Below are 13,765 nucleotides of genomic sequence, written 5' to 3'. Positions count from 1 at the left end.
TATTAAGAATGTTGTCAGATACAGGCATAGACAAGCATGCTTGACAAATCGCACATTACGTCACACCCTGCCTTCCAGGGCATTTCAAATCACAATTCATGCAGATGTTTTCATACAAAACAATGAGCTGGCAGCATTTGGTTAACTCAGATTTGTACATTTGTTTTTCTCTGTATGTAGTGTTGTAAACTGAGTGTGGTCGAATAGGGAATCCAATAATTGCTTGTGTTGTGAAATAGTGTTACATTCATTTTATCAGTGGCTAAGTTCGTATGATGTCTTAAAAAGGTTAGCCAACTGGGTAAACAATGAATCTGAGCCGATGATTCTCCTGTCAATAATCGGACATAATGATCGTTTCGGCTTTTCCTTTCTCATTCGCTACATTTGCTTAAATAAGTCAATGCACCCGCAAACCCACTGAGACTGATTTACAGATTTATATTTAGAGGCTCAGGACAAAGTCACACAAATTGTGCAGTTACAACTGGACACAGTGATACACACTTTTTCTCTCAGCACAAACACAGCCATATATGGTAAGCAGAGAGAGAGAGAGAGAGAGAGAGAGAGAGAAAGAAAGAGAGAGAGAGAAAGGGTGGGGGGTCTTTCAGTGAACTAAACAACTCTTCATCATGAGCAACTCTTGGACTTAGATTATTGAGCCACCCCTCAGAAGCCGTAAAATCACAAAATCACATAAAAGCTGTATAAACATTATGACCAGAAGCGGTAAAATTTCCCTTCTGCTGGATTGGCAGACTGCAAGTTGCATCATTTATTTGCCCAGACATAAAGAATGATGATCCCCAGCAAAGTAGGGCTGGGTGGGCCTGATAATTGCAATGAAGAAGGAGGCCTGATGTCTGCTGAACTGTGAAGGAATTTGGTTGTTCATGCTCAACTTCAGCTTTATTAAAGAATTTAAAGAGATACTCCAAAATTTAAAGGGATACTCCAGCCAAATATCAAAATGACCCCATGTTGTACTCACCCTCAAGCAATCGGAGATACATACGCAGTGTTCTTTCGTCAAAGATGACGATAACGGAATGATTTCGTTGACGCACCTTTTTTATGACGCTAATGTGACGATGACTAGCTAAAAATGTCTCTAAGGTGACGAAAACATGACGAGACACTTTCGCGTTTTTGTTGACGAGACGAGACGGAACGAAAATGATTATAAGTCTGACGTTCACAATGCATGTCATTTTTGCCTATTTTGCGTGAAATCTGTCTGTTTTTAGCTAAAAAGTATCAGCAACGCTGCGAGTTCGAAGGACCGTGGCGGTGACGCCAATAAACGGAAACGACAAGATGATTTATGGACATACTTTCAGTATAATCCATCAGAAAGAAAAACGGAATGCGTATTGGGAGACGACGGTAAATGTGGCCACAAACTAGGTGGGAAGAATACCACCAACCTCAAGCGGCACCTGAAGGCTCATCACGCTAATATTTTTAAAGGTAACTAACAAGTCACGCTGTTAACATATCATATACATTTAGTTTTACTTGACAATCGGCTTGTGACACATTTCATGGTAAGCTTAAGGTTTTACATGTATCTACTTGTCAAACCTAAGCCCATTTTCAATACTTTTTGTGGTGTATTTAAATAACAATGCAAGGCACGCGTTTCTCAACTTTATAAGCGAGGTCTCAGTGTAACACACAAACTAAACATGAGGGTATATTAGGCTCAACTTTTTGGTTATGATATGCGCAGAAGGCACACCGACTAAAACAACGGTAAGCCCTGAGGGACAACCTTAATGAACATTTTAATAGTATTAAATACACCACATTTTTTTACCTAAATGAATTTGTTAAAGACTACTTTTTTACTAAAATTGACTTAAACTTGACTAAAACCTTTTTGCGTTTTCATCGACTAAAATTTAACTAAAACCTTTTTGTGTTTTCGTCGACTAAAACTTGACTAAAACTATCTAGTTTATAAGTGACTAAAATGTGACTAAAACTAAAAAGCATTTTCGTCCAAAAGACTAAAACTAAAACGGCTGCCAAAAAGCAACACTGTACATACATCCATCATCTTTCAGACGAACACATTTGGAGTTATTTTGGTAAATGTCCTTTCTTTTCCAAGCTTATAACAGAAATCAGTTTTATCCAATTCTATTTCAATTCAATTTTATATATAGCGCCCATTCACAATGTTGTTTAATTGTATCAAAGCAGCTTTACATTAATAAATGCAGGAAAAAACACAGAAAAATTGGTGGACAACATAAGCAGCAGAGTACAGCAGCTAAGATTAAACTGTACTAGCGAATGTAATTATAATGTAACGTATAGAAGAGGGTGCTAAGTTAAGCTAATGTCAGCTTACTCCCTAGGGGTTGAAAAAAACTCTTAGGAGACGGCTCCAAGGGGTTAATAAAGGTATTTTGTGGGTAATCAATGCGATATTGTATCAGAAAAATATCCATATTTTAAACTTTATAAAATGTAATAAATAGCCTCCGGTAACAACTGCATCTTTGACTGTAGAAGAGCTTTATTAACCTATTGGAGCCATGTGGATTACTTCTGGGAAGGATGAATGCACTTTTTTGGGGTTTAAAGAGGACATATCATGAAAATCTGAGTTTTATAGTGCTATAACTGGGTCCCCAGTACTTCTATCAACCTATAAAATGTGAAAATGATCAACCCAGTAACTTAGTTTTGGTAAACCATTCCTTGCAAACATGTAAAAATATTGGTCATTGAAATTTGGCTTCCCTTGCGATGTCAGAAATTGATAATACCGCCCCTTAATCTGCACTATCCAACCACGACACTGCCATTTAGTGCAGATATCAGCTCATTTGCATTTTAAAGGACACATCCAAAAACGGGACATTATTGGTCGCTCCTACAAAGTGGCAATTTTAACATGCTATAATAAATTATCTATATGGTATTTTGAGCTAGAACTTCACATACATACTCTGTGGACACAAAAGATTTGACATCTTAAAAAAGTCTTGTGACATGGGACCTTTAAAGTCAGAAGTTGTTCCCTAATCAGTGTTTTATCCCATTTTAAAGCTTGGTAGAGCAAGAACATTTACAAAAATAACTCCAAATGTGCTAGTCTGAAAGATAATGGACGTATGTGTTTCGGATCACTTAAGGGTGAGTAAATCATGGGGCAATTTTGAAATTTGACTGGAGTATCACCTTTAATGGCCTTTTTCATGCTGTGGATCCTCAGACTAATAGTGGAATGTATTCCCGGAAAAAGGGTTAAAAATGTCTGACTAGTTGATACAGCTATGGTGAATCTGAATCAAGGCTATTTGCGACACACACAGATATTCAAAATGTGTGTAGACCTCTAATTTTAATGTCACGCTATTTAAAGCTAATAAAATTGGTGGATGAGAAAAGCTTCCTCCCTATAACATACATCTAGAGATTTATACTTCAAGACTCTGGCAGGGCTTCAGCAAACTGCGTAGCCCTGCAAATCCAGGATTAGGACCTCAGAAGCCCCCTCCGTATTCACTGCTTTGCCACGACATGCTGAACTTCGCATCCAACCCTCGGAGGAATAACAAAAATATTCTCCTTGTGATGCCTCGCTGCACACACGCTCCCCTAATAAGAAACAGCATCAACAACATCAGCTGCAGCCACTACACAAATATACATGGGCCACAATGGTCGTGTTTACATGCACATCATTTTCCAATTAAAGGCGGTATTAAGTCAATATAAATAAGTCAATGTGTGTTCACGTTCATGCAATCAGAATGCTATGAATGAACTAAGACATGCACATGTTTGGCCTTTTTTAAGTGTATAGGCTACTTTATAATGCCATGTATTTCATGAATGTGACACATCAGTCATTCTTTTGTGATTTACTATTTTGTACATAAATCAAGAACATTATGTGAAAATATAATCTTGATATCTTTAAAATTGAGTAAGGTCATGTGAAAGATTGTAACCAATAAGTGAAATATTACAAGGGGGGTGAACACCAAAGTTTGGTATTACTAAGACTTTAGTAGCATCAGCTGCTGCATTTCAGAAAATGATGTCCTTAAAAATGAAAAAGTATAGTCACTATAGTCTCTTTGGCCTTTTCTTGCTTGTTCTTTTTCTTCTCTTTGTCACTATACTATAGTGACAAAGAGAAGAAAAAGAACAAGCAAGAAAAGGCCAAAGAGAGAAATTGTCAGCGACTTTATCCTTATTTGGGAAGAGGAATGTGGAGGAGGCTAAAAGAACATAGCAGCCATGAATGATGGATCTCTCTCATTCTTGTCTGTTTCACTTATTGCAAGACTACAGAGACAGTCTCCATACTTTACACAATGACACTGGAATGCAAAGGATATGCGTGCTAATATGCACAGGTGGGAAATGACATCTGAACAAATAATCATGTTTGTGATGCGCTTTAAAAATTCATCTCATTATGATAAATCAAGATCATGGCTGGAGGCAACAATAACATAACCCATTATAGACCACATGTACACACACTATAATGAGCTGCATGAAGCAGGGACACCCTTTTTATACATACATCTGGACTTAATAACCAAAGCAGATGTTTAAAACAGATAAATAATGATGTCACCCCCGAGTCAAAGATGGCAATCCTGACAGTGTTTGTTTATATGGTATGCCACATGTGGGCCCCATAGACGACCGTCTGCCTCCCGTCAACAGAGGCGGTGGGCACCAAATGTTATCTACATTGTGAAAATCGCCTACAGTTACTTTCAACAATTTCCTTCAAAAAGGAAAAACAGGTTAAACTTATGGGCAAAAGGGGGCTAGAAAATATCATTAGGCCAATAAAAATGCCTGTAAAAATAATTGCATGTTTTCAGCATGATAGTAAAACAAAACATCTCTTTGGTTGTATGTGGTTTTAATGTTTATAAGTCTAAAAATAATCCATATGCAAAATGATATCATAGCAACAAATAGTTTTATGTTTTAACTTCACAAATACTTACTACAAAGTAAACCTTTCTTATTAAGGAAATACTGACCACAAGAAAGTTCAGGGAAGACATGTGAAGTCATTGTGCAACTGGGATCAATGCTCCAAATTTCACAATTTCCTGAATATCTCAAACAAGGCACTAACAATGATAACCCAGATCTCTCTGGACCGCCCTGTAATTGTGATACGTTGATTCTTTCTTTCACTTTAAGACATGCACACACATAAAATATATACAGTCAACATCTCTATAGCCTATACAGTATTTACTCTCTATACTGTCTGTGTTTTAAATGACACCGGTATTGTATGATCTCATGACTGTGGTAGTTGACATTGAAGTCTAAGCCTGTACTAACAAGTTGAGCAGTTCTCTTCACATCAGCAAACTTAGAGAAGAAGTTAGGGGTGTGCAGGGAATTCTTCAGTATTTGGTGATATCTACAGAACGTTATGACATATTACAGAATGTGTCTGTGGGCTTTTTGTTATTTACAAACCAGTGGTCATCACCATAGCGACGGATTATGTTTACACTTCCTGTTTAAGGTGATACCATGGTGCTCTGTGCCAGCTCATCAAATTTTCCATTGCCAAGGTAACAATATGATTGTCTCTTTAAAAAAAAAAAAAGGAATTGAAAAGTCAATGCCTCAAAACCTTATTAATATAGTATATTACACTTTTTAAATTTTAAGACATTTGGGCGGTTTCCCAACAGGGCTTACCCTAGTCCCAGACTAAAATGCATGTTTAAAATGCTGTCTTAATTTAAAAACATCTTGCACTGACATATCTTAAAATATGTATATAAGTGCCATTATTTTGTCTCAAGATGCACAGCTGTATTGTTTTTTGTAAGGTATGTTTGTAAAAACTACATAATATGACTAAGGCCTAGTCCTGGATTAATCTAAACCCTAGTCTTTTATAAAGACATTTTGCACTCTGTTTTATAAAAGCTTAAATAGCATTCCTTTTTATATTTAATGTTTCTACTTCACTTGGAAATATAAGATTTTGTCTGATTTTTAAAGGTAAACACCACAGTTTTTCAATATTTTACTATATTCTTACGTCAGCTTAGACTAATTAATACATACTTATCTTTTTTCAATGCATGCACTTAATCTTTGTACAGTGCGTAGTGAATGTGTTAGCATTTAGCCTAACCCCATTCATTAGGATCCAAACAGGGATGAATTTAGAAGCCACCAAACACTTCCATGTTTTCCCTATTTAACCTAATAAGGATCACTGTGCTGTAAACGGCACACCCCCTCCCTTTCACGTGAGGCTGCATAAACTTCATTGTAACTTTGAATCATTAAATCTTCAAAATATACGGTCATGTGGCACATCGTTTAAAGGCTTAGACTTTCGGGATTCCATTAAGCGCACACACAAAGCATAATATGATTTATAGCAGTCATAAAACTGTAATCTATTTGTTAGTTACCTGAACCGGGCGGCGCCAATTTAGGATATTTACTTACCTTCAAAATCTTCCCTTTATCCGCTTCGGTGAAATTGTCCAAAACAAATTGTTCATAAATCCCCAAAAGTCCAAGGAAATGGAATATCCAAGCCTTTTAATCCAAAACGATTTGTTCATCTTGATGTTTCTGACCGAATTACGATATAAATACTTTATACAATTAGTTCACTAACGGACATTCGTTCAAATCTCACTTTTCATTCACGATTTATAATGAATATATTCGGATGTTATGTTTATTGTGCAACGTCTGAGGAACAAATACGCCCAATTGTGGAATTTCAGCCGTTCTATAAGAGGATACAGACTGTTACATGAGTAGTTACACGAGTAAGTATGGTGACACAAAGTAAAACAAAACGTGGGGAATTTTAAGAACTATATTGTATGGCGGAGGAGCACTTAGTTTGCAGCACTTCGACCTCGGGCGCAGTAATATTGACGGAAGTTTGAGCGAGAGGGGGAGTGTGATGTTACTGCGACTGAGTGAGGTCAAAGTACTGCAAACTAAGTGCTCTTCCGCCATAGAATATAGTTCCCATTTTTTATCTGCTTAAAAAAATCGCCACGTTTTATTCTGTGCCACCACACCTACTCGTGCAACCACCCATGCAACAGTCTCCAAATAGGGAAAACATGGAAGTGTTTGGTGGCTTCTAAATTCATCCCTGTTTGGAGCCATAGGAATGAATGGGGCTAGGCTAAATGCTAACACATTCATGACGCGCTATACAAAGATTAAGTGTACGCATTAAAAAATGATGTGTGTATTAATTCATCTAAGTTGAGGTAAAAACATAGTAAAATATAAAAAAACTGTGGTGTTTACCTTTAAAGCTAGTAAACTGTGTTGCAAGCTATCTCATCTAGCCAACACACTGATGCAGGAAATGAAGAGATGATAAGAAATGAGGTTTATTTAATGAACATAGTTGTGTCTTTCTCCAAGCTCAGTCTGACCATATCTGAGCACAAATGTATTAAACAAGTGGGGGGCAGTTTCCCGCACAAGGCTTATAGTATCCGACTAAAATGCATGTTTGATCTGCCTTAATTTAAAAACATCTAACATAATATCTTAACATATATCATTGTTTTGTCTCAGGATACACACCAGTATTGTTTTTTGTTTATAAAAACTACTTAAATGTCCAAATATAACTAAGGCCTAGTCTAAACCCTGTTCAGGAAACGCCCCTATAAGTGACCTTGACTTTGAATTCTTGAAATATCTCTAAACCAAGATGACCATACTGTAATGTTGCACCGGAAAGTTACTTATTCATTAGACTTAAACGTTATTTTTCTCACAACATAAGATTATATATATATTTATACAACAAAATAAAGTCAAATCAAATAGGTTTGCTCTCTGGAGGACGGTTTGAAAGAGTTACTACGCACCTGACATAAACCAGACCCTCTCTCTTCTCTAAAATACAACATAGAGACTTTCTCTTGTAAAAATGTATTGCATTTAATTGTATTGTAACTAAAAAATCGTATCTGGATATCTTCAAGACATATCAACCACCACAACGTAAACACAAATTATTTTGAATAAAGAGAGATATTACAATGGATGTCAGAATAAGATGACTTTCCCAAGCAACTTAATGGCTTAACATCCAATTTTGCCTTCATTTGCTTTTACACAATGATATAAAGACACGATGACCACCGCCGACCCAACCCAATGTAGTTTCCCTTTTGTTTAAAATCATTTTTAATTCCTCTTTATTATCCTCCCATCCTGTTTTTTAAATGTTTCTAATTTTGTCCATATTCAAATGCTTCTCCACCCACCACATTTGAAAGCACAGATACCTGTATGCACTCAAACCATAGACGTGCATGCATTCGCAAGAGCACTGTTGCATAACTACACATGCAGACTGCGCAGGACCCGTGCAAAGCCAAATCACAATGGCATGTGAAAACCCATTCTCATGCTCTTTTGAGTAAACGCTTGTGCCTTGCTTGTGTCAGTCCGTGCATCTCTTCTACAAACTGATGTGTGAAAGCTTTGGGTGTGGTAACTGAAGACCAACACCTAGTTTGTGGTTCTCTTACAAGAAACAAGACCCTTTATATAGTATCTGTGAATTTACCATAAGTAAAGACCATCGCCATAATCACAACTATTACTTATATATGTATATATTTATATGCAAATAAATTGAACCACTAAAGGCATCGGTCAACCCTAAGAACTTATTTATAAACAAAGAAAATTGCTTGAATTGGGTCAACTGAAAAAAACACAAAGGGTGCAAAACAAGATTTTTTTTTATACCAGTTAGGGACCAATTTTCATATTGCTATATCTAAACCAGAGTGGTTACCTTGTGAAAAACATCTGAACATCTACAATAAAAATGGAAAACATGCCTGCGTTATAATTGCATTGTGTAACATATGTTTTCAATGCCTGAAGTCGGCCCTTACAATACAAATGTAACTTACTGAAACAGACTGAAACAGGTGTTTTGAGAAATGAATAACTGCACAGGGTGGCAAATTTCACATAGCCTGACTTGTGCACAACCCCATCTAAGGTAAGAATGTTTACTGGCCCCAGTTAGTTGAGGAAATGCAGAGAGGAATATGCTGAGGTGAAATGTTCAGATTGTTTATAGAGCTTTGGCTTCAGCTCCGATAGGCTGGATGCTTTCATGAATTGTTAAAAATAGGTCTGAAGGCCTGAAGTGGAAACACAATCTAATCTACATCTATTGATCTTGTGCATAATGGATAACTCTACAGTATGCCACCAAGTCCTGCGTTTCCTTCAAATGGTAGGGCAGGAACAAGATGTTTGTGATGTTGTGTAATTTTCTACATTGACCAAAAACAAACTTTTTTGATTCTATGGGTTACAATGACCGGCCCCAGCATTTGTTCCTCATTATCCACAGTTCAGAGATATGAGGTCATTACCCTACAAAAAATAAAGAGGGTTGAGTAGGGTTTTCAGTACCACATCAGGCCCTTGAAGAATATGATTTCAAAGCAACAGCGCTTTCCTTTGGAAGTTAATGGAACGACCGATCTATTTTATTAAGTAGGTCTTTGTCGCCCTCTTGTGTCATCTAATAAGACTGACTGACAGTGATTTAATGTGTAGATTTCCTTTATGGTTGTTGTTTCTTCAAAAGTGTGTTCTTTAGGACTGTTTTATTGTAAACAATAAACAGTAGGCTTTTAATCCTAATTAATGTAGCAAGCGTTTCATGTATTTTAAATAGACAATTTTGTTTTTCTTTATTATGATTAAATTATATTACCAAATAATGAAAAAAAATTATGAAATTACGTCAGAATTCATTTATATGAATTATTTTCATATAATATAAAGTAGTGGTTTATAATATTTTTATCTTGTTAAGATAGCAAAAGAAATAGCAAAAAGTAAACGGGAAGTTGGCAGATAACAAAAAAGGTTCTGAGACAGAGTAAAAACATCTGTCAGTTCTTAAACAAATCTAAAATTTAAAAAAATGTATTGAGAGCCGATGTATTGTTGTTCTAATGTGAAAGTATCGAGAACAAATGATTTTGACATTTTTTGCATGTTATATTGCACAACCCAACCAAAGCGCATTCATATGGACTACAAGTCCCAGCAGTATAAGTGAGCTCAAAAACTACACTTCCGCTTCTGGTGTAAAAGAACACTGACGGATAAACCTTAATCACTAAACCTCATGATTTTATTAAATTAAATAAAAATTGTTCTATTTATTATTTTGCTTTAAAGAAATATAACATAACCCAGCTTTGTAATCGAAGCATAAATAATTCACGTAGACTACACCGGATGTAATCGCACTCGGCGCATATTACGCAGCGGAAATACATTTTTCTTCCTTTCCTCCATTAGGTGAGTGCGTGGTAGAAGCGCGTTGTGCCGCTCTCTCCCGATTTCTCAAAAATCACAATATTAACCCGTTTAAATACACACATTCCACTTCTTAAAATTATTTTTATTGTGTATATTACAGATCGCAACCATGGGCCGCCGTCCAGCCCGTTGGTAAGTTATGAATTCGATGCTTTAAGAACTACCGTACTGAAAATGGCAGGGCCCGCTAACCATGTGCCGTGTGACAGTGTACTGATCCTACACGAGTGCATAGTACTTCACGATATGACCTTTAATAAAATACAAAATATTCAATTTTCTATGCTTTGGCACGTGCCTGTGGAGTTTACAATGTGAAATGTTTAAGTTAGCTAGCAACTTAGCATCCCGGTTTAGCGGTGATGTTAAAACATTTACGCCAAATTATAGTTGCAGAAAGCCTAGTAGATTGTACTTTAATAAACTTTATAGACACAGTTGTGTTTAGATTAAAACGTTAGTGTGAGATGTAAGTTATTTAGCATGGAAAGAGCGATTTAACATTGTAATGTAAGGGTTAATACCGAGTCTTCACTAAATATGTCAACCATCTTTTGCAGCTACCGCTATTGTAAAAACAAGCCTTACCCCAAATCCCGTTTCTGTCGAGGTGTGCCTGGTAAGTAGTCAATTTCATATTCATAATTTACATTCATATCTAATTCCCAGTTAAACAAAAGTTTTCCCTGCAGTTTATTAAGCCGACCGGTCTTGTCATCTGTACTTTTCTGGTGTGCAAAAGCTGCAGACAGTAAATCTTTGGTTGTGTATGATCCTGGCTGGGTAGTGCCAGGCCCTTTAAGGGACCATTGAGACAGATCCTCTACTTTTACATCTTATTGGATGCTTGATCTTCCAGAGATGTATTTTATGAACATAGGGCATGTTTACATTTTCAGTGAAATTGTCAGGAGTTTAATTTTTCCTGTGTTTCTCCTAAAAAACAGATCCCAAGATCAGGATCTTCGACTTGGGCAGGAAGAAGGCTAAGGTGGATGAGTTCCCTCTGTGCGGTCACATGGTGTCTGATGAATATGAGCAGCTGTCCAGTGAAGGTGAGAGGAGGGTTTTCATCCAATTTTTGAATGGGACTTTGAACCTTCACCCTACTGATTTCTGTCAATATTTGCATTGACAATGGTGGCATCATGGTAAAAACCCTGTAAAAAAGTGAAAAGTCAAAAGTAGATACAAAAATCACAAATGTTTATCAATGCATTTACTCATGCAAATTTATATTTCACTAATCTCATTCGTTCTTTAGCTCTCGAGGCTGCCCGTATCTGTGCTAACAAGTACATGGTGAAGACCTGCGGTAAAGATGGTTTCCACATCCGTGTGCGCCTGCACCCCTTCCATGTTATCCGCATCAACAAAATGTTATCCTGTGCTGGAGCTGATAGGTGAGCTTGCATTCGGTTTGTAATGTTTACCTGCAGTTTATTAAGCCGACCAGTCATGTTGTTCGTACTTTTCTGGTGTGCAAAAGCTGCAGACAGTAAATCTTTGGTTGTGTATGATCCTGGCTGGGCAGTGCCAGGCCCTTTAAGGGACCATTGATACAACTTATTTTTAATGAGACTTGTTTGTGTTTTTGTAAGTTAACCCACATGGTCATTTCTGCAGGCTCCAGACTGGAATGCGTGGTGCTTTCGGAAAGCCCCAGGGCACAGTGGCTCGTGTGCGCATTGGCCAGGTGATCATGTCTGTGCGCACAAAGGCCAGTAACAAGGAACACGTGATCGAGGCTCTGAGGAGAGCCAAGTTCAAGTTCCCAGGCCGTCAGAAGGTACGGATATGATGCTAGTTTGTGTTTAAAAAACTCAAAGCAGGACTGGCAGATTAAAGATTTTTCTGTATTTCCATTTTAGATCCACATCTCCAAGAAGTATGGATTCACAAAGTTCAATGCCACTGACTTTGATGAAATGCTGGCAGAGAAGCGTGTGATTCCTGATGGTTGTGGGGTGAAGTACATCCCAAACCGTGGACCTCTGAGTCGCTGGAAGGCCATCTACGCCAACTAAGGACCACAGACCGTATATGCATCTGTGTGAATTAAGGCTCCAATGATGTCAAATAAAGTCCATCTGATTTACAATCTTGGTGCTTTTTTTCTCATAGGTTACTGCGGTCTCTTATGCAGTTGGAAAAAGTTTTGCAGTTGTTGGTAACTGAAGGAAAATATGGTGTAATTGGATTGGAACTATGAAACCCATAGAAATATAAAAAAAAATGAAAACATGGATATAGGGAGTTATTTCAAGATATGATTTTAAGAGCACTGGCACAGAGGAATGGTGGTTGCACCTTGCAAGTAAAAAAGTGATATACAAACTTAATGTGGTGGTTATGGTTTTGTTTGAGACATCAGATACTTCAGATGTTGTTTCACTTCCCTACAATGTTTCCAAATTTGAGCAAAAAATTGGATTGAATTGGATTCAAGTATGTTAGGGATAGTAGTTCACAGAAAAGTGAAACTTATATATTCACCCTCAAGTTGTTCTAAAAATACAGATATTTTGAAAAATGTTAAACCAAGCAGATCTGGAGCACCATTTACTTCCATGGTATTATTTTTTTTCTACTATGGAAGGCAGTGTTCCCTCAGATACACTGTTACATTCTTCAAAATATATTCCATTTTATTCAGAAGAACAAAGAAATAATACAAGTTTGGAACAACATGTTGGTGAGTAAATGATGACAGAATTTTATTTTTCGGTCATTTTATCCCTGTAAAAATTCAAGAGCATTATTTTCTCAAAACAAGGATGTGATACATGATGCTGTGAAGGTGGATGGTAAATAATTAAGCATATCTTCATCTTAAATTTATAAAAATGTAAACTGATTTTGCATGCATTTGGTTCAATCCATTTGCAACTAAGTGCATCAAGCATTCCAGCTCTTTTGTGTGAAAACTAGCATCATGCAACAACAATGCCTGTCATAACTTGTTAACAGAATTTTGGTATTCGACATTGCGCTGTTTAGTTCATGTCAAACATTGTTTTGCCTTCAGGGCAAAGTGCTTCACTTTAGTCTTATCAAACCACAATGCTCGTCCAGACCGTTTCCGGTCTTTTATCACGCGACTTTAAGCATTTCTTTGAGTTTTATGCCAGTTATTGTGCAAACAGTTAAACACATGCAAAGCCTGGTTTTACAGAAAAGGCTTAGCTAAAGCCAGAACTAAGCTTAAGGTAAATGAAGGTGTTTAAGTATCTTTTATACACATCCCTAAGAAAAGACATTACTGGTATGTATCTTGAGACAGATCAATGGCACAGGAATGTTTTAAGGTCTGTCAGTGCAAGTTATTTTTAATTGAGACACCCCAAACATGTGTTTTAGTCTAGGAGTAGCCTTA

The 13,765-nt window shown here is 36.9% G+C and overlaps 1 protein-coding gene and 2 non-coding genes across 3 annotated transcripts; all 3 read left to right on the top strand.

Annotated features, from left to right (window-relative positions):
• The first annotated feature begins 10,418 nt into the window (after positions 1–10,418).
• rpl10 (ribosomal protein L10) lies at positions 10,419–12,490 on the top strand. Its single transcript, XM_055187487.2, has 6 exons — positions 10,419–10,521; positions 10,950–11,008; positions 11,337–11,444; positions 11,654–11,792; positions 12,016–12,178; positions 12,261–12,490. The coding sequence occupies exons 1-6, from the start codon at positions 10,499–10,501 to the stop codon at positions 12,414–12,416; spliced, it is 648 nt and encodes a 215-aa protein (XP_055043462.1). The 5' UTR covers positions 10,419–10,498; the 3' UTR covers positions 12,417–12,490.
• LOC129431553 (small nucleolar RNA SNORA70) lies at positions 11,076–11,209 on the top strand. Its single transcript, XR_008639877.2, has one exon. It is a non-coding gene; the product is annotated as a small nucleolar RNA SNORA70 (small nucleolar RNA).
• LOC129431554 (small nucleolar RNA SNORA70) lies at positions 11,823–11,956 on the top strand. The gene has a single exon (XR_008639878.1). It is a non-coding gene; the product is annotated as a small nucleolar RNA SNORA70 (small nucleolar RNA).
• Positions 12,491–13,765: the final 1,275 nt, after the last annotated feature.

This window comes from Misgurnus anguillicaudatus, chromosome 13, assembly GCF_027580225.2.
Source record: "Misgurnus anguillicaudatus chromosome 13, ASM2758022v2, whole genome shotgun sequence".
NCBI classification, from domain to species: domain Eukaryota; kingdom Metazoa; phylum Chordata; class Actinopteri; order Cypriniformes; family Cobitidae; genus Misgurnus; species Misgurnus anguillicaudatus.
This window is presented reverse-complemented; position numbering and strand designations above follow the sequence as displayed.